At 56.3% G+C, this 25260-nt stretch overlaps 2 protein-coding genes across 2 annotated transcripts in view; one reads left to right on the top strand and one right to left on the bottom strand.

The window, feature by feature from the left end:
• Positions 1 to 2283, bottom strand: part of COL4A1 (collagen type IV alpha 1 chain) — a 132339-nt gene extending 130056 nt beyond the window's left edge. The window contains exon 1 of the mRNA XM_080798539.1: positions 2003 to 2283. Within this exon, the coding sequence (XP_080654665.1) occupies positions 2003 to 2086 (84 nt within the window). The 5' untranslated portion in view covers positions 2087 to 2283. The remainder of the gene's footprint in view (positions 1 to 2002) is intronic.
• Positions 2284 to 2395: 112 nt separating this feature from the next.
• COL4A2 (collagen type IV alpha 2 chain) overlaps positions 2396 to 25260 on the top strand; it is a 157558-nt gene continuing 134693 nt past the window's right edge. The window contains exons 1-3 of the mRNA XM_080797954.1: positions 2396 to 2584; positions 2894 to 2981; positions 3101 to 3155. Coding sequence (XP_080654080.1) covers positions 2938 to 2981; positions 3101 to 3155 — 99 coding nt within the window. The 5' untranslated portion in view covers positions 2396 to 2584; positions 2894 to 2937. The remainder of the gene's footprint in view (positions 2585 to 2893; positions 2982 to 3100; positions 3156 to 25260) is intronic.

The raw sequence follows: 25260 nt of genomic DNA, 5'->3' as shown, positions 1-25260 counted from the left end.
GAAGTTATTTCAAATTTTGGTACCTAACAGGTAATTTTGGAAAGTGGTAAGCCAAAAAAAAAAAAAAAAAAGTTCTTGATGATATGAAAAGTGAAATGCTTTTTAAAAATTAGACAATTATTTTTAAACAGATTTTCTTGACATCCATAGGTCATATCCCTATCTAAGTCAGGAAAAATTAAGTGTAAAGATAATGTTGAGTCAGCTGGTGATCGATCAGAGGGTGTCCAACCACGTGACCCAGAGCTTAAAACACTATGGGACACCTTGAGGTTTAGAGCCAAGCCAGTGGACAGGAATGTGCTTGGGCCTTAGAGAATAATTAAAGGAGAATAATCCCACACAACAGTAGTGAGTTTGATTTCCCAGGCAAGAACAGGCATTCCCACAGGTGTGTGGCGTGTTCTTTAAAGTCCCGGCTGAAGCTAGTTCTTAAAATCAGCTTTGCTTTGCACTATTATCAGTTAGAAAATCTAAGTCCAAGCAGAGGTTCCCATTTCCAAATAGAGAACTTTCTTTCATTTGCTTGCCATCGAGTTTAGCAATCTCTCCTTGGACGTATGACATCTTTGGGTCAATGTTTCTACACCCAAATAAGTGTTCTGGAGATTCCTCTTCTCAAAGTATTTTGTCATCATTACTGGAGAGCGCTTGAACCACTGAGTCCGGTGCTTGGCTGGGCTCCGGGCCGGGAGAAGCGTCTGCCCTTAATTGCTGCTGTGATCACCAGCCCTTTCGACACCCAATGAAGGAGCTGCCAGTAAGGAGTCAGCCCTGCCCTGGGATGAGACGGGCGTGCACACTCCCAGCTCACTCTGGCAGGTACCCCTTCATGGATTTTACAAGCAAGAGTCAGTGAATACCATCCCTCCGGAAGACAAGTAAAAACAAACAAACAAACAAAACGTAAAAGCAACCACCTGAATGGGAGCGGGAGGGAGAGCACCATGAGCGGGTGCAAGATGACCCAAATGAGGGTCTGGAACAGTAAAATTGACTGGGAAGTGTGGAAAGTAGCAAAATAATTTTTAAACATTGAGGCGGGGGGGGGGGATGCAAAATGCCTTTAGAAGCCACACTTTCTCGGGGTGTTGTCTGCAAGCCTGGCACACTGGGGACTGGCCGAGGTCTTTATTCTGTCTGAGGGGAAGGAAAAAAAAGAAAGAACAAAAGTGCATCAAGGACCTTCCAGAGCTGGAAGCCTTTCCTCCTGCAAGCCCAGCTCCGGGATCCTTTCCGGCAAGCACACAGCCCGAGGAAGTGAAAACTAGCAAAACAATTTGTGCTTAGAACAATAAGATGGGGTTTCATGTTGGTTTCAGACTCAACTGTGATGTGGTTATAGCTTTTGGGTAATGTCCATTAATAAAAGGCAACGAGTGGGGTTTGGTAACTTTTTAAAGCTCCGCTCACAAGCGCCCCACTTCTGTCCTCCAGCGGGCTTCAGCCACAGAAAGTCGTGGGAAAGCAAGAGAGACAGCTGTTTCCAGGCAAACGGCCCACAACTGCTCAGCATCAACCAGCAGAGTCGCCCGAGAACGGGAGAAACACGCCCAAAGCGACTCCCGGGCACAAGCGTGGGGCTCTGAGCAGCGTGGGGCGCGCGTGCCCACCCCGCCTGCCCCCGGCCCACCAGGGCGCCCAGGGCAGGAGAGGGCGCCGGGCCGCTGAGGCCTCCGCGGCGCGAGTTCAAGTCCCGCAGACTCCCGGGCACCATCGCCCGGCGCGGTGCGCCCCGAGCTCTGCTCCGCTTGCCCAGGGCCCGGAGAGGTCCTCTACCTCGCCCCCACCCAGCCCACAACAAAGGAGGCTCCCTAATGGATGCGCGAAGGCAGCCCACAGGGGTCCCTGGCGGGGGCCCGCTCGGAGAGGGCACCTGGCCGTGCCACGCGCGACCCCCGAGGGGCGGGCGGGCGGCTGGGTCCGGGGACAAAGGGGCCGCGCGGGGCGCCCGAGGCGCGGGGCGGGACGCCGGGGGGAGCGGAGCCGGCCGGGGACTCACCTTCGCAGCGGCCCGGCTGCGCTCCTCGTGGAGCAGGAGGGCGGCGGCCAGCAGCAGCAGCCAGAAGCCGAGCCGGGGCCCCATGGTGGCGCGCCCGGGGCGGCCGGGACCGGCGGGGATCGGCGGGGGACGGCGGCGGGCGCTCGGGGGGCCGCGGCGGGCGGCTCAGCGGCGGAGGGCCGGGGCGCGAGCGCTGCGCACCGTCCGGGGCGCGGCGGCTCGCGGCGGAGACCTGAGCGCGGCCCGGCGAGCTCCCCAATTTGTTGGCGCTGCCCCCTCCCCTCGGCGGCGCGCGGGCGGCGTCTCAAAGGGGAGGACCCTGCGGCGCGGGTAAGAGGCGGCGGGAGCGCGCGGCCCGGGGATTGTGGCCGCCGCGCGCCGGGACGCCAGGGCTCCGCGCTCCGCACCCACCCGCGGCAGCCGCGCGACCCCGCGCCCGCCGCGCTCGCCCACCGGCCGGAGGACCGAGGACCCGGGCCGGCACCCGGGGGCCCGCGAGGGCGACCGCGCTGCCCGTGTGCCGCGGCCGGGCGCCCCCGGAGCGGCGGATGCGCGCGGACCGCCCCTGACGCCGGGCCCGAGGTGAGGGCGACCCCGGGGACGCGGAGACCCGGGCTGGGGCTGGGACTTGGGGCGCCCCGCGCAGGCAGGGGGCTACGCGCACTTCTGCTGAAGTGGGGGAGGTCACCGAGCGGCCGCCGCTAAGCGGCGCCCAGCAGGGCCTAAGTGGGAGGCTCCCCCTTCTCCTGTCCGGTCTCGGGGCGGCTGTCTGTCACCCCTGCAGGGATGCGGGGGCGCGCCCCGCTTTCCCGCGTCTTGCGGAAGGAGGCTTGCGGCGAGGATGCTCCCTCGCCAGCCCCTGCTAAGCCTGCTTTGTCTCTCGCCCTCCAGACCAGGAGGGACCGCGCGGAGCCCGGCGTGGCCGGATCGGGAGCATGGACAGACACCAGTGCTCGGCGTCCAGCCCTGCCCTGCGGCGGTAAGCGACTTTCTGCCGCGTCCCCGTGGGTCCTGCGCGCGGGGGCCCTTGCGTGTAACTCAGGAACTGCCAAGCCGAGGCTACGCGCTCATGGCGCTCTCCCTCCCTCTCCCATCCAGGTGGCTGCTGCTGGGGGCTGTGACCGTGGGGCTCCTGGCCCAGAGCGTCCTGGCGGTAAGTCGTGGGTCCCGCTCTTGGGCTCTGATTCGTGCGCCGGGGGAGTGGAAGGGACACCTTGTGGCCTTGCCGGAAAGCAGCTCGTGCGTGCTCACCTGAGCGTGCGTGCGTGTGCGCCCGTGTGTGCGTGCAGCCCTGACCCAGCCCAGGTTCCGCGAGCGCTCGCTTTGCCCAGAGAACGTCTCAAGTGTGCCTTCCCTTGGGTTCCCCACTTCGATCCTGTGTGCAACAGGCGGTGGCCCTCCCCTGAGAGCCAACAGTTTAAACCGTAGCCTGCGGCGTCCTCTCCTGAACCAGAGCGAATCCCCGGCTTCCTAGAGGGAAAATGGTCCGGCCCCGGGTGGTTGAGACGCCGGGGCTCGGAGAAGAAACGTGTTTGTGGCACTGGGAAGCTGGTGTCTGGGTACCATCCTTGGCAGACAGTTTTCTGGTGCTTTTAAATCAGAGGCATGGGGGGAATGGGCGGGGCGAGGAGGAGAGAGAGGCACCACAGTGCACTTCGTGTTAACCCCTGTGAGTGAACAATGGCAGAAACCCTGCAGTTTCCTCCCAGGTCTTAGCCGGGGTGGGAGGGGCTCAGGTGCAGTGGGGCTGCTCCTGGTGGTATTGTCGGTGCACTTGGGATGGCACTGTGGGATTGTGTAAATGGTGTTTAAATGATTGGAGCCACTTGCATTAAGCTGGACGCAATAAGGCCATCCCTTGGTTGTGGACACAGATGTTTAAACTGGGACCAAAAACGGGTGGAACACACAGTGTGCCCCCCACCCCACCCTCCCTGCACTCTTAACAGATTTCCCAGGTGACTCTTGTGGGTTCCCTGAGACCGCCGTCACACAGGAGCGGGGGAAGCTGGTTTGACTGAAATTCTGTTATTTTCATCGTCCTGGTCCTCGTGTCAGACAGACAAGGATTTTAAAGTCAGCGAGGGAAAAAGAGCTACTCTAGCTTGGAAAGAACCTTTAGCCTCCCTTTTCTGCCTTCTGCTCCAGTTCAGGCCAGACTGGGAAGTCAGAAGGAGTCCGTAGACTTTCACTGGAACATGCCAGGCCAAAGTTTTCTCCAAGCGCAGCTCAGAGGAGGAAGAGGGTAGACAGGACAGCTCTGAATCACACTGGGAGTCTGTGCCTGGCTGGGCTCTCTCATCTCCACGGCCCTTGGCCCTTAGAACCACTTTCATAAGCCCCTGTTTTCTTTCCTGGGGATGGGGAAAGCCTGGCAAATTTTCTCTGGCATTGATCCTATAACTGGTGGAAAGAGCTTGGGGTCGGAACACCGGGGTACTAATCAACGTTGGGCCCTGGTCTTGGAAACTGAATCCCGGTCTCCACACCTAGAACAGGAGAGAGAACATCCCCACACTTGTTACTGGGGGGCGGGCGGCAACCTCTGTCCCTTAGTCCAAAACCTCTTCCCTGCCCAGCCTCACCTGAGTCTCGGCTGTCTGACTGTTGGGTGGGACGGAGAGCATTTCCTGTCTGACAGTGCATCTCGGAGCGCTCGGCCTGGAACCCCACACCCACCTGGGGAGGCCGCTGGGAACCTCAGACCTCTGCTCTGAATCTGGATGATCTGCTTCTTGTTTCTCCCCCGAATCTAGATGTTCTGATCGGACTGTCTCGGTTGGAGCCTGGGAGTCTGTATTCTACTTGACACCAAAGTTTGGGAGCCACTGAATTAGAACATTGGGTTGGGAGGCAGTTGGAGTCACTTGCCATTTTGAGTCCTTTTCCTGTAGGCTGGGGATGTCTATTCTTCAACAAATTCACAGTTTGTTCCATTCAACAGTGGATCTCCTACTTATTAACTTCTTGTTGACCACTGGCTTGGAGCGATTACTCATGAAATAATGCCTTGATCCTCAACTGTATCCACTGAGAAATCTCTCTTATCTGTGGCAAATTCATCTCCTCCCCTCTTTGTTCACTATGCTCAAGAACCCTGTCTCATTGCCCATTTGTGGTAAGGACTTGTCCCTAAGGGTAAGTCAAGTCAGTAAAAAGGGCTGCCCGTTGTAGTTTGAAGGGCACTATAGTAGAAGCAGCTGAAAATGGTTATCGAAGAGAGTAGACAATTATTTTTTTAAAGGCTTTATTTGTAAGTAATCTCTACACCTGACTCGGGGCTTGAACTCACAACTCTGAGACCAAGAGTTGCTCTTTCCACCAACGGAGCCAGCTAGGTGCCCCCCCCCCACCTTTTTTAAAGAGAGAGTGGAGAGTTATTCGATGATTATTTTTTATATGCCAATTTGTGTGTACCCCTCCTGGGAAACAATTCTCTTGTCACCCCATTTTACAGATGAGAAAGCAGAGGCACACCGTGTTTAGACAGCGTGCTCGTGGTCTCTCTGTAAGTGCAGGTGTGGGGTTTGAGCCCAGCCCCTGCCCACTGAGGAGCCAGGGTCAGACTGCAGGTCAGTCGCGAGGACGCTCCTGAGCGCCAGTGTCTGCGTCTCTGGTCCGGCTTCCTCTTTGCTCTTGGCCGTGACCCAGAGTAAAGCCCACACACTGGTTTCTGGAAAGGGAAATAGCGTTCCTCTTCCCCACCGCTCTGTTCTGAAGAGCCGGAGCCCAGAGCGAGGTCGAAGCGACAGGGTCCGATGTCCAGAGGGAGAGAAGGAATCGGAAATCTCGCTGGCCAGCCTGAGGCCAGGGCCCAGCGTGGACACACGTGTTCTGCTGTTCGCGCTGCCCTTCCTGAAGGTGTCCTGCCTCGAGAAGGTGCCAGGGCACCGAGTGCCTTTCTACACCACCTATTCTATGGGGCCTCGTGGCATCAGCATGGCTATGCTGGACCCAGAAGCCAGGCGCCCTGGGACCACAATGAGCTGCCACCTCACACTGGCACTCACCAGAACCCTGAGTCCCAGCCACCCCCCCCCCCACACACACACAATGGGCTCGTGGGCAGGGACGTGAGCCTGCAGAGTGAGGACTGTAGGATGAGGAGAGCCTGGGAGGGAGGGAGGCGCCGGGCATCTGGGCGTCTGAGGGAAGGTTCCCGAGGCGGAGCCTCCTTGGGGACCGGAAAGCTCTCGCTCTGCAGAGCGCTGTGGCTTATCTTGAGAGATGGGGCAGCAGCCTTGACCATCTGAGAGGCCAGTCTCGTGTGACTCTGGAAGCTGGGCTGACCTCACGACCTCAGCTGGGACACTGGCCACACACTCTCCATGCTCACGGGTACTGGGGTGCAGCCGGGAGTCCTGGAGGTGCAGGTGCCGTGCCCCCCAGGAGATGCTGGGCTCTACACGGCCTGCAGGTGCGCTCCAGGCCCTGGAAGGTTCACCTGAGGCTCCTGCAAGCAGCCACACCTTTCCCTGCCCCCCAGGCCGAAGCAAAAGTCAATACCCGGTGAGGTTCTCTCTTCTCCTTTTGGCTGGTAGATCTTTTGCGAAGAAGGCGTAGTCCTGTGCCGCTCCAGTGCTCTGTGTAGGAATCCGCGAGACCACTTCTCCCCCCAGTTCCCGAGAGCATTAGTCCTCTCGTTCAAAATCGGGGCCCCTAGGAAGCAGGGAGATAGCACAGGGCTCCCCTCTGTTAGTGGAAGGCCAGGCAGGAAGCACGTACCCGGGCTCTGCAGGCCGGTAAAGCGAGCCTCCCTCGGTGGCTGGGATGACTTGGCCACATTCAGGAACACGAGGAATTTGTCATGGCATCGCGGAACTCAACGTGGCCGCGCAGGGTGGACAGAGGGGACGGAGCCCGTGCAGCCCTTGGGGATATTTGGAGCCAGAGAGGGGGTGGGGGAGTGAAAAGTTTTAGAATAGTAAACAAAGACTTTGCTGAAATAGTAAAAATCAAAGGACTGTCTTTCTGGGCTGAGGATAAAACACGGGAGACTCGCTTCCGTTAAGTAATAGAGACGGTTCCGGGGAAGAGCAGAGGAGCGGCGCGCATTCACCGTCAGCGCTGTGTTTGGTGACGATGTGACGGGCTGTCGTGACCCAGAGGGTGGTTGGCGAAAGTCCTGTTCTTTCACTCCGAGAAAGAGTGTCTTGGGTTGCAGAGCTGCAGTGAGGGGGCTGGGGTCGGCCTCTTGCTGTGCGTGCGGGGGTCGCTGGGCGTCGCCACCGCTGCGGAGGGTGCTGGGTGACGTCTGGAGCACGGGCCGGGCTGACTCGGTCTGCGCACCAGGCAGTCTGTGCGGGGGAACCATCGACACTGTGGCCTTCGGGGCAACAAAGCCCCACCCCAGCCTGGCTCCTCACTGGCTGTTTGACCCCAGGGCAAGTCACAAACGCCTCGGTTCGGAGTCACGGGGAAGGGGACCCGTCGTGCCGCACGGTCCCAGGGCTGGGGTGCTGGCAGCCGGCGCGTCCACCCCCGCGGCAGGCCCGCCCTGTGTGGAGAGCCGGCTCCCCCCTCCCCGGCTGGGGCACCGGGATGGGAATGCTCTTCCAGGGAAGCGCGTGCGCAGCTCCAGGGTGTGACTTTATAAAAATAAATAGGCTGCATTAGGCTTTTTGGCTCCAGGGTGTGAGAAGCTTCTAGAATCCACCAATGGTACTTAATCAGCTGAGATGAGAACAGGCAGGTGGCTTGGGTACGTCTTGCCCGCTGCCCTGGTATCTGTCCCCTCAGTTAACGAGACTCTCCTGGGGCAGGTAAGAGCCTGGGTGACTCCCTGACCTTGATGTCAGTGGCTTCCCTGGGCGTCCGTGATTTTTCTTTGGGTTTTCCGTGAATGCAAAAGGGGGTATCCTGTCTTAGGGGGACCTGCCAGTTTCTCCAGTCCTTGAGGGAACCTCAAAGGAATCCCACGCCCCCGGGAGCTCTGCAGCCTCCCGCAGGCCCTGCCCCACCCACCGGAGCGGGCTCTCGTGTCGGGGTCTCCCCACCTCGCAGCGCTCCTGGCGCACCTGGGCCTTCCGTTGGGCTGTGCTCTGCTGCCGTGAACGAGGCTGCTTTTGAGGCAACGCGTTCTTTTGTAGCTCGCTCCTCTAAGTGCGAGGTGGTCTCAGGAGTTGGATCCTGTAGGAGAGAAAGAACATTCGTGGAAAAACCTGCAAAAATTCTGAGTCTATAGCGTATTAACGTACTCCTGTGAGTTTCTGGTTTTGACGAAAAGCACCGAGATTCTGTAAGATGTTGATGTAGCCTCATTCTGGGTGAAGGGCATATGGGGACCCCTACGCCACCCGTGCAGCTTTCCTGCAAAACTAAACAATTTCCCCACAAACATTTGCTCTTAGAAGCCACAAACCAGCCCCATGAGGCACGCGTAGACCAGGCAGGTGAGCGCAAGAGAAAGCCGAGAGGAAGCGAGTCTTCCAATAGCGAACAGCGGAGGCGGCCAGCAAGAGTGAACTATTGTTCCATTTTTCCAGCATAGACTGAGTAAAAAAGGGCACTTCTGTGTGGTTGGAAATACAGCATAGGTGACCCCTGCCCAGCCAAAGCGCTTCTGTCCCCCTAAGTCAGTGGGGTGCTTTATGAAAACAGGAGGAAAGGCATCCTGATGGAGTTCCCAGAGCTCAGCCTGTCATAGGGGTGCAGGGAGGAGCTACAGCGGCCTCCCTCTTCTTGACCGCCTGACTGGGGAGGAAATCCTGGCAGCACTTTCCAGACCTGGCGGTGGTGTGCAGGTGTGCGCGATGGGGCGCTTTCAGTAGACATTCAGCGTTGCTCACTCACACCCTCGCCCTTCCTAATGTGCCAGGCCAGCACCCACAGGCCCCCGGGCCCTGCATAGAAAGGGGGAGCCCCACCACCACGTCCCATGCCTAGAAAACCCTGTGGGCAGCAGGGAGGGGACGGTGCGCTGGCTGGGCTGTCCAGGGTCCCGGAGCCCCGTCTCCGCGTGCTCCTGGCGTTGCCACAGACCTTGCACTGCCATGGGCCACATCTCCAAGTGGCCACAACTTCCACCCCAGCTGTGGGCTGGGGAAAAGGTCCAGGAACAGAGGCCAGTGGCCAGAGGCCATCACCTCACACATGAGCCTCTATCACCACCGAGTAGGAAGAGAGCAGCCTCTGGCCTCCAGCCCTGGGCAGTCCTGTTCTGTAGTTTTGACACACCGTGTCTCCTCACCGTAGCCCATGGCCCCTGTCACAGAGAGCACACCCTGTCCCCTCACTTGTCAGAGCGCCCAGGAGGCAGATGCCAGATGCCCTGTCCCTGCTGGAGCCTCTGTCCCTTGGGATCGAGACCCACTTTGAGTCCAGTCAAAGTGCCCTCTTGGCCCGCTATCATTAGATAGCGATGGCTTTAAATCACACGTAACACAGAGACTCATGGTCAACACACTTGCTGCTCCCACAACGCAAAGTTTAGGGCACGTTTTGTCTTCCCTCTGGGACTTGTGCTCTGGTCCATCGTCTGTGCCCTCGGCGCGGGGACCCAGCCGGCCCTCAGCAAGGTCTGCTCGGGGAACACAGGAGACATAACCAGCCGGAAGTGTTCAGACACATCTTCTGGATGAGGAATCTGGTCGTGGAACAACTCATAAAAGATTAAAGGGTAGCTTTTCTCATGGGCTTTTGGGGTTTTTGTTTTGTTTTTTTTTTCCAAATTAAGCACTGCCACCCTCCTGGATCGAGCCCACCGCACGGATGAGAAGGGAGCGATCGGTCTGTGAGAGATTTGCATTTTTTCCGAGGGATGGTTTCAGCCACACCCATAAAATTCCTATTTTGCTGCTTTGCCCCATTCCGTGATCTCCCACGTGGGAACTCCAGAAGAATGTGTGTTACGGAATTCCACGGACTCATTTTCTGCTACCTGGTAGAAATGACGTAACAATGTGTTTTTCTGAATGTTGAGCACTTTTGGGCGTGTGACCATCTTTGTGAAGTAGTGTGGGTGCGTGAGGATGGGGGATGGCTCCCAGGGGTGCCCGTCCATCAGGGGAGACGCTGATCAGCCGTGCCCAGGCAGTCACTGCCCGGTGCTGCCGGGAAGGACAGACGCAGGAGACCAGCCAGTGCCGTGGGCCCCGCTAGGCAGACCTCCCTCCTCCTCCACCCACACACAACTGGCCCTGGCACCAGGTCAGAGAAAAGGAAGGGGCCCTGAGAAAGGCTTGTGGGGTCTCCCGGAATCAACCTCAGAAGGAATAACCCCGGAAGGTGCTTCTAGAGTTCCAGGATCCCCCGGAACAACTAAAATACCCCAGGGGAGAAGCACAGCAGCTCTTGCCCGCCGATCCCATGGGTGCCGGGAACTGAGCTGAGCCACCAGGACACATTACCCGCTAAGTGCCCACCACGCTGCCCTCAGTCCACTTTACAGGTGTGCAGACTGAGGCACACACAGGGCACTGGTTACGGCCAGTAAGGAAGGAAGTTGGGAGTGAAGCTCGGGACTTGGTTATTCCGCAAGCTCTGCTCTTAGCTGCTGTGCCAGGCTGGCCAGTCCCTTGCTGTAAAGTAAGACCACGCGTTCGTGGTCGCACTGGGGGGCGGAGGGGGGGGGTGTGAAATGTACATATGTCCGGTGTGTGTGAAATATACATGTACAGTATTTGTCCCTGTGCGGTCTAGAGGGGCAATAGACGTAGGTGGTAGCTAGACAGACACGGACTGATGACAGACTGATGGACGGATGATGGCTGTAGACAGCGGAAGATTACAGAGAAAGAGAGAGACGGATAAACAGGTAGATAAACAGGTGGCTGGACGATGGGTAGAGACAGGCAGACGGACAGATGATGGTTGGAAAGCATACAGATAGGCATCAAGATGAGACGGAGACAGAACACAGAGCTTGCAGGCCACACACACGGCCTCCAAGGCTCCTGGCTCCTCCCTCCACAAGGGCTGCCCGGTGGAGGAAGGGAGTGTCAGGCGGGCGTGACCTCTGCGGGACCTCCACAGGGAGGCCGGCCTGTGTGCGTAGGTGACAGAGGCTGGTGGGCTCTGGGAAACAAAGTGCGGAAGGTCACACGATGACCCGGGAAGGCCCGAGGGGGCAGTGGGGAACCCCATCCACAGGCAGAGTTCCTGGAAATCTTCTCCAGTTCCCTTTTGAAATCCCAGGCCGTGCCGGTGTACGGACGGCAACTTCGTAAAGCGGGAGGCACAAGCAAGCCGGCGTCCTTCCGAGCAGATGAAGAGGCTGGAGGAGAGGTTTGCTGAAACACCCTGGGGAGGAAGAGGGTTTCCTCAGATGAGCTGTGCAGGAGCGCCCAGGGACAGTGGTGGGATGATGACACAGTCCATTTGTCCCGGGCCAACAGGGAGGCCAGGGTGGTGTGTCACACAGAGAGGAGGCATCTGGGTTCGTGGCCCAGGCCCAGGCGGTCACTTCCGCTCTCTGAGCCCCCATCTTCATGGGCGAAACAGAATGCCACTAACTGTGTCACCAGTTCCTGGTGAGCTGGGCTGTGTGATGCTCCTTCACTGGAAGAACATGTTTGCTTCTCCTCGGAATAGCCACGTCCACACATCATCCCAGGACCTTGGGTCTGGGTCCCACAGCGAGACAGGCAGGAGCGGTAGGTCGGGGTGTTCTCAGCGCACGTGTGTGTGTCTGTGGGGTAGGAGCTGTCCAGCGGTCTGGCCGAATTTTTGAAGTTGACTCTGCCCGCTGGGGTCACCCATGCTTGGAGAGCAGCCTGCAGAGCTCAGCGTGGGAGACAGGGCTGCTCTGTCCTTTGACTGGGAGACCTTACCGTACATCGGATTCACGTGGGTTATGCTGGAGCCCCGCTCAAGCCTCAGAGCCACACTCCGTTCCACGGAATGTAGAAGAAAGGGCAGGCCTGGAACGTGGGTCTCCCAGAGTGGGCCAGGTGGGTCTCGAGTTCAAAATGTGCTTTGGCTCCTTCCTGGCTGCGCGGCTCTGGACAAGCTGCTTGGCTTTAGGCTTTAGTTGCATCTTCCAAACTGGAATAAAAATTGTTCTACCTCGTAAGTGTGCTCTGAGGAAAAAAAAAGAAATTGCATGTAAAGATCAGAGCAAGCTTATTAGCCTTGTAGGGCTTGATAAATGCTAGCCAATGGCTCCTTGGTTCTAGGATTTTTTTTTTTTTAATTACATGTGGGTCTTCATCCTCAAAACATAAAACCTTGAAACCACAGAGAGGAAAAGTTCAAGTGTAACCGGAATTTGGGGTGAGACCAGCTCTCGCAGCCCTTGCTGCCCCAACAGGGTGCTCTCTGTGGGGCCTTCACGGCAGGGGATGGGGCCTTGCTCAGGGCGCAGGCTGGGGCATAGGGGAACTGGGCCGGGACACCTGCGGGAGGCATCATGGGGAGTGGGGTACGCGTCTTCTGCGGTGAGACCCTGCCATCTTCGCACACCCTGGCAGCTGTGACCCCAGGAAGTGAGCTGTGGACACCTCGGGGGCCACAGGCAAGACAGACATAGGGACGTGTATGCCTTTGGACAGTTGTCTCCATTTTGTTGAGTCACAGAAATACCTAAAAAGAAAAGAATTTAAATTTTAATTAACCTTCAGTCGAGGTATAACTAAATTATTTCCAGAACAAATCGAAAGACTTATAAACAAAGAACAGTTTGTTCAAATAATTCGAGACCAACATATAATTTAACAAAGCAGGAAAACTCAAGAGGTCTTAGTTTGGCCAAGCGGTACAGAAAATGCCTAGTAGAAGCTGCACATAGGATTTCTTTCTTGAAAGAGCAGAAGGATCCCCCCCCCCCACCACGTCCTAGCAGGGCACTGGCAGTCCTCCACAGTCAGGATGGACGGGACACGCAGACCAACCTGTTTCCTCCTCAGGCCCAGGTGAGGAAGCCCAGTGGGTGGAAAGTTCCAGCTGGGAATTCCAGGGAGGAAAACCGCCTCCTTCCCTTTCCTCCTTACTTGGTCATTGTCCTAACTGTAACAACTGTGCAAGTTACAATGTAGCGCCGAACTGGGCTGAGATCCTCTCCTCCCTATCTAGAAGCCACCTTGGCTTCCTGCTTATTCCTACCAGGTTACAAGCGCCCCCCCCCCCACCACCCACCAGGACAATCTTAGCTCAGACAGGATTTCCTTCATCTTAGTCACCAGGTTTTATGGTCCAGCCTCCCCTTCCCGTTGCAAAACAAGGAATATTAACAGCAGAGTCTGAAGTGATTTGTCAGTCTTGGGCCAATACATGTAGACATCAGTTTCTGTGCCTACTGAGCAACGCCGAGATGCCAGAGGTTGGAAAAATAAATGTTTCTCCCTGGGTCATGTGCTGCAGCGGATCTTCAGGGGCCAGCCTTGACCGATGTTAAATTGCAAAAGGGCAGACACATTCACTTTAATTGCATTTCTAAAATGCTGCAGAGTTTAAACAAAAATGACAGCCATAGCAAACATCATTTATGTTTAAAACGAAGGCTCGTAAATGCTGACATTTCCTGCTGGTAACGGGTCTGGTTCCCACCACCATGTATAACACGCCCTCGAGGCATGCCGCGAAGCATTTCCTGGGGCTTCGAAGGAGAATGCGAGATCCCCGTAGCCTCCCAGATGATTCCGGGAGGGATCGTGCAGCTCAGTTGTAGGAATGACGCTTGTAGTTGTCGGGTCCATTCTTGATTAAAATGGAACCTCGCCCGAGTCACAGGGCAGAATGTGTGCACGGAGCAAGCAGCTTAGTCCTTCACAGCCCCGGCCCCTGTTCTGAGTGCCCGTGCTGGCTCCCCGTCTCTCCTAGTACTGGTGGTGGTAGCAATACCAGCAGTAATAATAGTAGTAGTCATAGTAGTACTAGTGGCAGTGGTACTAGTGGTGGCAGTAGTACCCGTGGTGTTAACAGCAGTGGTAAGAGTACCGGTGGTAGTAGTACTAGTGGTAACAGTAATGCCAGTGGTATTAACAGTAATGGTAAGAGTACCAGTGGCAGTAGACCAGTGGCAGTAATAGTAGTAGTGGTAGTAGTACTAGTGGCAGCAATAGTATCAGTGCTGGTAACAGTAGTGGTAGTGGTACTACTGGCAGTAGTACCAGTGGTGTTAACAGTCATGGCAAGAGTATCAGTGGCAGTCATACCAGTACCAGTAGTAGTCATAGTAGTACTCGTGGTAGTGGTACTAGTGGTAGCGGTAGTACCAGTGGTGTTAATAGTAGTGGTAGTAATACTAGTGGCGAGAGTACTAGTGGCAGCAGTAGTACCAGGACCGGGAACAGTAGCGGTGGTAAGAGTATTGGTGGCAATAGTACTACTGACAGCGGTAGTGCCGGTGGTAGCACTCCTAGTGGTAGCAGCAAACCCCTCTGCTTTTCCATTGAAGTGTTCTTGCCAGGAGATGAGAGACAAAAATCTTCCTCTCCCAGTCTGCGTCAGTGGAGTACCATCAAGGGAAAGAAAGAGTGAAACTCATGTTCACAGATTCCAATGTACTTTTTCATCCCTGTTCCAAAATCTCTCCCCTCAGACGCGCCGCTCTCCTAGTCCACAGCCGGCTCAGAGCGGGCCCAGCCTCGTTGCAGGCACAGCTCGCCTCTGGTTTCCCGTGAAAGCCTGGCGGAACCTTGTGTTTGGGACACCCCCGTACTCTGTGGGAGCTGCTCTGGGCTGGGGCCGGACCTCGAAGTGTCCACCTCTGGGCTAAGCAGCACTTGTCAATCTGGGCTGGGGAATGTTCCAGAATGTTAGAACCCGTCCCCCCGGGACACTGGGATTTATACAAGGCCCTTAGAAGACTACTCTAAAGGAACCTCAAAGCCCAGGCAGAGACCGCCTTGGCCCTTTAAACCCAAGACAATGTGCCCTGCTCACCAGAGGCTCAGGAGAGTCCTGGGCTCTCCACCGGCTGAAGGCAGCCCCTGTCCTGGGACCTCCCGCCGCAGGCATGAGGCACAGCCCCCGGCCCCCACCTGATGGGTGCAATTCACTCTTTGTCTGAGCTGTAACTTGGGGGTGATTTCGTCACTCTCCAACCAGAGCGGTTTGTTATCTGCTTCTCACCTGATTGGAATTCAATGTACCAGAAATGACTCACGTTACTACAGGGGGGGATGGAAGATTAGTCGGGCTCACTCCTGATTTTTCTTAAATCCAGAAATCCTTTACCTAAGATGTAGAAGCAGATAAGAACCGTATTGCCTCCTGTCTGGAAGTTCTAGAACAAGGAAGGCGTGGACAACACTGAGCGTCAAATAAATGGGGAGTTTCGTTTTCCTGGAGCCAGATCTAACCCGGGGCCACCCGCCTCTGTTTGTAGGAAAACAGGAAAGCAAAGCCAGAGCGGCGTCTCAAAGGAAAACACTTGGTTTAGAAGAAACTCTACGTATATCCATTCTGTTTAAAAGTGCCTCTTTCTCCTCTTTGCAGTACCTTTAACAAAATCTTTCTTCTTCGGGTTCGTAAGTTAAGGACAAAAGAGTGTTTATTCAGGGAACATTTCTGCTTTCGTGGTGGTCTTTCTTCCTCATTGGGTTTAATTAACGAAAGTCCATAAGAATAAACAGCCAAAAAAGGCAGACTTCGTGAGGTTTTTCTGAATTCTCCATAGGAAGAATATTTTTTTGATCTTTATTCTTTCTAAGCATTTCATATGCTAGAAATTAGGTAAATTTCCTGAAATAAAAAATAAGGTCTTGAGCCCTGATTCACACATCCCCCCAAATGCGAACATGGAGCGTTTGCAAACGGACCATTTGGAAACCTTCTCATTCATGTCACGTCCGCCCTCTCGTGCGTGTAGGACACACCTGTGCTGGTTCTTTCGTACTCTTTATTGTTTCTGGTAAACTACACAGAACGGAGCATTTCCCCCCTTCACCATTTTCAGGCACTTCCCCGGTCCTGCACAACCGTCCCCACCATCCGCCTCCAGAACTTTCTCTTCCCCACCCGAGGCTGTGTCCCCCCGCCCAGCAGCGACGCCCCACTGCCCTCCCTCAGCCCCCAGGGAGCTCCGTCCTGCTTTCGACGTCTCGGGGTTGGGTTCGCCCGTGTCAGGGGCCTCCTGCGAGGGGTCTGGCTCGCCTCGCTGAGCGCATACTGTCCTCATGGTCCGACCGCGGCGTGGCCCGTGTCCACCTGCGCCCTCCCTGTGGGAGGCTCGGGAACACTCCAGTACTTTCTGACGTACTCTTTTAAAGCTCGGTTTCGTTCTCTGGGTTGATAGGTTCCCGTGGTTAATGTCGGGTTCAGAGGAAGTGACTCAGAGCTCGAAACAAAGGGGCGAGTGGGCCAGTCGGCCTCGGGGCTCTGACACCCCCGTGTCCCAGACGTGGCCTTTCCACGTGGCCTGCCCAGCTTCCTGGAGGCCCTTCTCCTCTCGGGGTGCGTCTGGCTCTCTGGACCTGTCAACCACGCCGTGACAGAGTGGTCACAGGGGCCGTCCTGGCCAGAGTTTCCTTTGCGAAAGCGTGAGGCCTGGTCTGGATGGCCGCTGAGGGTGACCCAGACCTTGTGTGGCTCCTGAGGCCGCGGGGCTGCCCGAGCCTCCTCCGGAAGGAAGCAGAGCCTGTCAAGACGAGGGAGGAAACCTGGCCGAGGGCTACGAGGGGGCCAGGAGGAGCTGCTGGCCGGCAGCCCAGAGCGGAGGCAGTGTCAGGGGGTGGGGGGACAGGGACCTTCGGATGCCACCTGGACTGAGGTCTTGTCCGCAGGTTTCCTGGGCGGTCGGTGCCCGGGCCCTCTGTCCACGCAGGGCTGGGTCCGAACGTGGTGGGTGGAGAGGCCCCAGGAGAAGGGGAGCCAGTGACCCTGAATCACTCTTACCCAAGTCCGCCTCGGGTCACCGCGCTGGATGGCGGGCTCCCCGAGGGCCGGGGACGCGTGTCCTCGCGGGCACAGGACCTGCCCAGACCCGCCCGCGGACCAAGGACCCTGTTAAGTAAGTGCGGCATCTGACCGTTCTGTGGGAAGCCTGAAGGTCCTTGAGGTCTAAACCAAGGAGGCTGGCGACGTGATCAGAGGGCTCCCCGGCCATCCGGGAGAGGTCTGCTGAGCGGGAGGGAGGAGACCCGGAGACAGATGCAAAGAAAGGTGGTGCTTCTGTCCCCTTCGCAGCTTTCTAGTCCGTCACACTGAGCCCGAGCTGCCCTGTTCCAGCCAGTGCCCCGCTGCTGAATTAGGCCTCTGTCCTAGGGGAGGCGTCAGCCCTGTGGCACCCATGGCCAGTCCACCGGGGTCCGTGGTGGGAGCGGGGCCACGTGCCTCAGCCTTCAAGGGCTTTCAGCCGCACCCTCTCTAGCCAAACCTCCGTTTAGCCCCAAAGACGGGCGGAAGCGTTTGAGGCTTGCTGGCTGCTCTGGAGGTCCCACTTCTGGACCCTCGCACTGGGGAGTTGTCAGCAGGCCGTGACCTGACGTCCCGGAGGAGGAGAAGGTCCCAGCCGCAGCCACCTGCCCAGAGATGGCACTGGACATTGAGAGCACAGCGCCTGGCGATCGTGCCGCCGGGTGCTTTTTCCTTTCTCAGCACAGTTTTGCTGAGGATGTAGCGTTAGCTGATGCTGGTTCCTCGGCCATGGTGAGACGGGGCGTGGAGAGGAGGACGTGTCAGAGGGGCCATGGGGCTGGCTGAGGGTCCCTGTCACAGACACAGAAGGCTGGCAAAGACGGCTCCCGGGGGTCTCTCTGCCAGCTGCCGTGGTGCTGGGGAGGGGAGGGCACACGGAGGGGCACTAAGGAAACCCCAAAGAAAAGACGGCTTCCTCTTCCTCCCTCAGCCTGGCCGTGGCCCCGTGAGCCCCGTGAGGACAAGGGCCAGGTCCTGGGCATGCCGAGTCCCCCCCGGCCCAGGGCAGAGTTGAGCGAGGCAGCTGGGCTCTGACCCAAGGACAGACGGGCGGAAGAAAGTGGGTGAGACAGGAGTCCTGGTCCAAAGGGACACTAAGTGTTTGGGGAACTTTTTGTTCAGAATCACAGCACGAATCACTGTGTTTGGTGCCAAAGACATATCCCTCAGAGATGGGTGGCTGAGGTCAACTGCAGGGAGTTCCTCTCCCGTTGGCTTCACTGGCCTCAAATCACTGTATGAAAAGCTACTGGGGTGAACAGACGCTGGCTTATGTGCAGAATCAAGCTAACGAAAAATATGCTTCCGCTGCAGAACCGAGGGCAGCCTGCCCCGCGGCCCGGAGCTTCTTTTTCCTGAGCTCCAGACCCCAAGGGAAGGCGGGCGTGAGGCCAGGGAGCGCCTGGGGGCCGAGGGGGGCTCATCCTTCAGGGCGAGAGGGTTGGCCAGTGGCCTCCTTTGTGCTTCCAGAAACTTGGCTTCATGGTCCGCCAAGGGTAAGAACGCAGAACACGGGCCAGTGGCCAAACCATATGGTCCGATGGAAGGGTTGGGGGCCATCATTCAGAAGCCCCCACTTAGGAGCCAAAGTCGCAAGTACCTCCCTGCTGGGCCCGTGACAGTGAGGGAGTTGAGGGGAAGGGGACTTGCCAGCGAGGTCACTTTCCCCTGTAAACGCTTGTGGGGGGGGGGGTGTGATTCCTCGCCCAGTGCTCCAGAGAGGACCGGGGACCCCGCTGGATCCGAAGAGCAGGCGGAGCTCTGTGCGCAGACTCGGGATTGGATCCCGCAGGTTCGGACCCAGCAGGTGTAACCCACTCCCAGCCGGTCCCAGAACCACGGGTCCTGGGAGATAATCTCTAGAGCCTTGTGACTCTTCTTCCCTTTGAGTGGTGGCTCTCTAACAAGCACTAGGGCCTTTGACTGGGGTGTGCTTGGCCCCGCTGTGTCACGCCCCACCTCTGAAATATCTCAGAAACACACGACATTCGCTTGCTTGTGCAGGCAAGTTTGGAAAGTCATGGGCTGGAGAAAAATCATTTTCATCTGATCTTCTCCAGAAGGGTTAAGGGATTTCTCTCTTTGCAGAGCATTTTATCTTCTGACTGGTGGGCCCAGAGCCTCTGCAGTCATGCCCGGCCTGAGAGCAAGTCTGACCCTGAGCTCTGCAAAAACAGCCTGTGGGAAGGGAGGGCAGGAAGGGGCCATTGTGGCCCATTTTGTGAAAACACACCCATCTCTGGAAAAGGGGGTCTTCTGAGTCCCACCAGCCTTGGCCCATTGTTGGAAAGTTTAACCCAAGGTGTACGTAGTGATCAGAAACCAACGCGTTCCTGGAGAGCTGTTGAGAGACTGTGCTGGAAACAGGAGACAACAGTGGGGCTTCGCAGAGCAGAGCGTTTCCTTGAAGCCTGTTTCCTTTGGAAATGAGGCTGAAAGCACAGCCCCGCCCCCACCCCCTTATCTTTCTAGATTGTCAGTGCTTCCGGTGCAGCGACACAGTTTTCCCCAGCGATGGTCAGCCATGCATTTGACCGTCTCTAGTTAAAGCATCTCTTAAACAGAGTCCTTCGGAAAATTCCATGAAAGACAACCACGTTTTAGAGATAAAAGCAAAGATTCAGCGAGCAGACATCTCACGTAAATGAATACGGGGAAATTGTTTTGGAAGATCAGGGAGTCGAGGTAGAGAACGCTTGCTTGGGACCATGACTGAGGCAAGGCCATCACGTGACGCACACGTCACTGTCCCTGCGCGCCTGCTTTCCCTGCTTCAGACCCCTGCTCCTGGAGGCTGCCGTCTGTCCCGCAGGGCACAGAACGCGCGCTTTGGTGTGTATGAGGTGGGAGGAGAGGGACATTCTGGATGCGTCTGTCCCAAAACTTACCTTAGATCTTTTGCCTTGAACTCAGACCACCCCTGCCCATCCCCCGAGATGAGGACCTGTGACCTCAAGTCCAGCTCACGTGCTGCCGGGCAGGCTGTGGTCATCATGAACCATGACCTTGGGCAAGATCTTTCGTTTCTAGAGACCTTGGTTTCCTTCTCTGTGAGATGAGTTCGTAACTCGCCCTTGGCTGGTTGCTAAAAGAACCAAGTGCAACAGCTCAGGGAGAGCGCCCGGCCTGCGCCGTGGGTGGACACGCCCACAGGTGCTGTGTGTCCTCCCCCCTCCGTCATCACTTGAACTTGAGCGTGTTCCCTCCTGGCATGTCTCCCTGGTGACGAGCAGGCCTCCCGCGCCCCTGAGTCATGGAGCTCTGGCTGGAGATTCCAGAAGGTTCTCAGGGTACAGGTGGTGCCTTCTGTGTCTCTCCCTTCTGTGCACTGTGGGCCACAAGAAAGGTCTGCTGTGGGCTGCTGATGGCCGTCAGCCATTGGGGTCTTCACCGACCCGCTGCCTCCTTAGTGATTCCTTCCGCACTGGGTCGGCCCGGTGGTCTACAGGCAGCTGCTGGGTCCTCCTTTCCTCCTGTTTGTCAGCCGGTCAATGGCAACGGGAGAATAATACTGTCTTAGCTCGAGCCATGAGCTACTGCTCAAAAATCCACAAAACTCACAGCGGCAGATGGCAGCTCCTGAGTCCGAAGGGAAACGACCAGTGTATGACCAAAGACTCCTGACCTCGGGGAGCTCATCAGTCTGGATTCAGGGTGAACCCTTGCTTGGTGTATACCACCCCTGCCCCCAGAAGTTTGCACACAAGGTTTGCACACACCCTTGTAGCGTCTCAGCTCAGATGCCCCTGCCCATCCCCCGACACGCATCCCCCCACCCATGTGTGCTGCTCCCCCAGACTTGCAGCCACCTCTGCGGCTGGCCATCAGGAGGGCTCCTGGCCATCTACGCTGTGGCCTCGCCAGCCACCGTGCTTGGGTCCACTCCTGTCCCTCCACCAGCTGGCTTGCTGCCCTGCTCAGAGCAACACCCACCCCGGGGCTCAGCACGTAGTGAAGACAGACTTCTCCCCACATCGCTGACCACGGTGCATTCCAGCCAGAAACAACTCTGCTGCATCATGCTCCCGTCCCCGCACGTCCAGCTCAAGGTCAATCTGAGCCCGCCTTTCATGTCCAATGCTCGTTGTTAAAAGGCGACGAGTTGGGACTGCTTCCGAGTGGCCCCCGAGACAGCCCCGGGTGACTTTTAAGCTCTTGTCTTTTCGCACTGGAGAGCTGCCGATGGGGTGTCAGCTGGAGGACAGGGGCTCCAGCTCGGAGCGGCCGGCCCGCGCCGCCCGTGGCTTCGCGTCCCTGCTCCGGGAGTCACCCGAAACTGAAATCCTCGCGGCAGAGACAGGGCTCCTGCTGGGACCCACACCCAGCTGATTTTGTTTTCAAAGTTCGTTAAGGCACCGTTTTCAAGTGAGGCTTTTCTGCTTGGCTGTCATCTTTTTTAAACCACCCTTTAAAACTAAACTGTGGCCACAAACAGCGCTTCTGGATCACGTATGCAACGTGACAAACTTTCCAGAAACTCAGTGAAGTCTAAATAGATTTTTATAATACTTATATATATAATTGCATATATAATATACGTATTATATAACATTTATAACAATTTTGTGTGTGGAACAGAGTTGGTATTTTAAATGATTGTCAAGTAATAATAGAACAATAAAGGACAAATCATGTACCGTAAACCTCCTTAATGTACACTAATCATCATGATTTTGTGTTCAGTAAACTCTGGGCCAGAAGGAGATTCAGTTAATATGAAGAGCCTTAGCGGGGGTGCCTGGTGGCTCAGTCGGTGAGGCGTCCGACCCTCGATCTCTGCTCCGGTCTTGATCTCAGGCTTGAGGGTTCGAGTCCCATGTTAAAAAATATAGGGAGATACATATACATATACATATACCTACCTACCAATTTATTCATATCTATATATCTCTCCTAAGGCACCTCAGACGTGCCTGTTTTCTGTCCCCGTGGGTACTGAAACCACCCTAAAGAAGCTGTCCAAAGATTGACTTTGTAGAGGAATTGTTGACATGTCGCTTAAAAATCAGTAAAATTTTCTTTCCCTTTTCAAAATTCCCCAACCCAGATTTTTTTTTCTTGTCCGATCAGTTCCTTCCACAACGAGAAGAGATAAGTCACATTTTTTTCAAAGATTTTAATTTATTTATGAGAGAGAACACAAGCAGAGGGAGAGAGAAGCAGGCTCCCCACTGAGCAGGGAGCCCGATGCGGGACTCGATCCCAGGACCCTGAGGTCATGACCTGAGGGCAGACGCCTCACCGACTGAGCCCCCCAGGCACCCTGAAATTAGTCACATTTTTCAGTCCAGTTTGACACCGGGGAAGAGCCAAGGTAGGCCTATCCAGTTTGCTGAAGCGAAGATTCTCCTGTTCAGCATTTGTCCTCTTTCTCCGTGACATTCCTGTCTTTCCTGGACTTTCCGAAGAAATGAAAGGTGTGGATGTGTTGAGCTCCACGTGCTGACAGCGCGTTTCACGCGATGACCGTTCCTTGGGAAGGACGACCCAGAGAGACGTCTGTGTGCGGAGGGCTCGTCCTGCCGGAGGAGCTCGGGGGCGGGTGGGGGCTCAGGGATCAGCGCGCCCAGACTTCTCTTACAGACGAGGAGCCTGCGGCCCCGGGCGGGGCCAGCTCTGGAGGAGTCGAGACCCCGAGCCCCGTCCAGTGTCAGCCTTGATAAACCAGGGCCGTCATCTAATTTCAGTAATTAAGTCATTTTACATGTTAGGTCATTTTTTTGAGGGAATTACATGATTCACTGTTTTTAAAGGCTTATTTTGGAGACGGCGAACGGAACATCCTACCGAGCCAGATACCCACTGATCGTCCCAAAACTGCGTCATGGAGCAGCGTTCGTACTGTGACAAAAGTGAATTCTTCTGGTTTAGCACCATGTGTTTAAAGCCCATGACCCGGCAGGGAGACAGGGGACGTGTTAACCTGAACAACCTGTGGGCGTGGAGGTGGAGAAGCTTAGACTCGAAAGGGGTCACGCATTACTTTACTCCCTGGGGCATCAGATTCTTTAAATGCTAACGTTTTAAAAGACACATGAATTTAAAATAAAGGAAGGCCCACCCCGTTTACTCTTTTATGGCTCTGTACACATTTAACAACAATGCCCCCAACTAACATCAGCTTGAGTCAACGTGAGCTTTGATTTCTCGAAGCTAGAAAGCCTAGATTCCCACAATACCTCATTCCAAGAATCCGGAGACCCAGGATGTGACTCATGACATGCCGAGGCCTTCTTAGGAGCTCTAGACAATGGTGAGGACACAAGGACGGGGTCGAAGGGTAGATCAGCCCGCGGGAGGCGTGGCAGTGGTATCAATAGGGTGGGGTCATCGAAATGGCCCTTCATGCCACGGGAAAGCCTGCCCTCTTGACCTCGTGCTGATACGCAACGTTTGTCCTAGCTCTTCGTGCTGTTCCGAGGAGAGTGTCATGCTGTCTCCCCTAATCCCGAGAGCAGCCTTGTCAATGGATGGGACAGGTGCCGTCGTCCCTCTTGACGGCCAAAGAAGGCGGGCCACGGAGTAAATCAGTGACACGCTGGCGTCGCTAGGTTGACACGGAGTCGGAGTCGGGGCTGGAATCCTTCTGTTTCCTGAAAGGTCTGTCCCGAGCCACTTATTCCAGATTCATGGGGCTCCATGGACATTCCCGCTTGGGATTCTCAGTCACCCCGGGAGAGAAATGGGGGACATTCTAACAGCTGCGACATTGGCAGGGAAAGAGAGCAGCGCTCAGGGACCCTCTCGAGTACACCCAGCGAAGGCCACCGTCCCAGAGTGGGGAGCAGGAGGCCGCGAGGGTACTCTGCTCTGAAGCCACCTGGCCATCTCTCTCAGGGGCCAAACCAAATGTGACAGAGGCAGTCGGTGTCTTGCTTTAAGTTGCCAAACCAACATTGTGTTGTCGTTTGCTTTTCTGTGAATACGAATGACTTTTTAAAATCCGGGAGCGCTGTCACAGCTTTGATGGAATGGGTCACGAGTTCTGCCACGGAAGATCTCAGGGCCTTCGCCGGTGCCTTTAACGGAGGCTGGAACTGGCCTGTGTTTTGCAGGTCACCCTTACAGCTGCATGACTTCATCTCAAGCAGGCTAAAGGAAGGAATTTTCGGTATTATAACGGTCACTAAGCAGACAACTGACGTGTCAGCGTTTAGAAGGGCTAAGGTTTCAGGGCGAGCGTGGAAAGATACTGCTGCGACACGATGTTTTACTTGGGTGGCTTCATTGTGTAGGTGGGTGGCGAGTTGGAAGGAAGCTGGGAGGTGGGGGGGGGGGCGGGGGGAGGCAGGACAGTGCCAGAGCCCTCCAGCCAGAATGTCAGCTCGATTGGGGCAAATCCCTGGCAATCTGTTGAGACTCCGTATCCGCTTCACAGTTTATCTAAGCGGCTCTGAAAATTGACTAAAACCTCCTCAGGCCAGTATTTCTGGGATTCTCTTACGGTTCAACGCAAAGTTCCATCTGTTTGTTTGTCCAGGTTCCTGTCCTCGGCTGCCCGCCTTGGCCCCAAAATGCCTCTCTGGGGCATGTGGCGCCCCGCCCTGCTGTAGGGTGCCCCCGAGGCGCGACCGTACGGGGACCATACAGGGAGAGGGCTTGGCCCCGCTCGTCTGAATTAAAGACCTCCTGCTAGATGCTTCTGCTGGGACCAATTAGTTCCCCAAGCAGCAATTAAGGAGAGTTTGCTCCCAGCAACTGGCAGCCGGGTTGCCCGTCTTGACCTATTTTGGCTGACTGAGTCCTCCGCGCATGCCTCGTCATCAGGCTGTCCGCGCGTTTGGAGGCTTTGCTGCCGGCGCTCCTCCGCGCCGTGTCTCCCATCTTCCCCGCTTTCGCGTAAAACAGCTCCTCGGCAAATGCTGGTTGAATAACCCCCGGGCGCTCGGCTCCTCTCGGGGTTAGTAACACAGTCTTCTTTCCATCAAATTTCTTGCAAAATGAAAGGCACGGATGCTCTTTTCCTCTGGAGAGCCCCCAAAGCTCTTCAACCATCCTCCAAAGATCAGCTTGGCCGTTTTACACTGGACCTAAAATACACCAGTAAAACCAGGTGGTGATGCCAGATGGAGGCGGAGTAGAAGCTGCTGGCACGGGGCCGTGTCTGCCCTGTATGCCCATGACGTTTTCTGCAACAGCCGGCCGTCGTTCTCCTCCTGGAGGTGCCCAGGCTGCTGTAAGGAGGGAGAAGCCAGGATTTTCCCCGCTTGTCAGCAGCAGGTGCGCACAGAATGGGAGCCATGAGGCAGTGCACCTGGGCTCAGCGGCCTTGACCCGTGGTACTCGCGCCTGCCCCTCTTTCACAGGACCCTGACTGCCGCGGTGACGAGACGGGACAGGAAGGTGTGCCAGCAGACCCCCGACAGCTCTCAGATTCAACCCACTCCCAACCACGGAGCCAACTTTAGGACCAAGGGCAGTGGGAGAGTTGAGGCACTAGTCCAAGACTGGGTTCAAAACAA

This window comes from Martes martes (genome assembly GCF_963455335.1).
Source record: "Martes martes genome assembly, chromosome: 3".
NCBI lineage: Eukaryota > Metazoa > Chordata > Mammalia > Carnivora > Mustelidae > Martes > Martes martes.
Note: the sequence above shows the minus strand (reverse complement) of the source record. Positions and strands in the feature narration are given on the sequence as shown.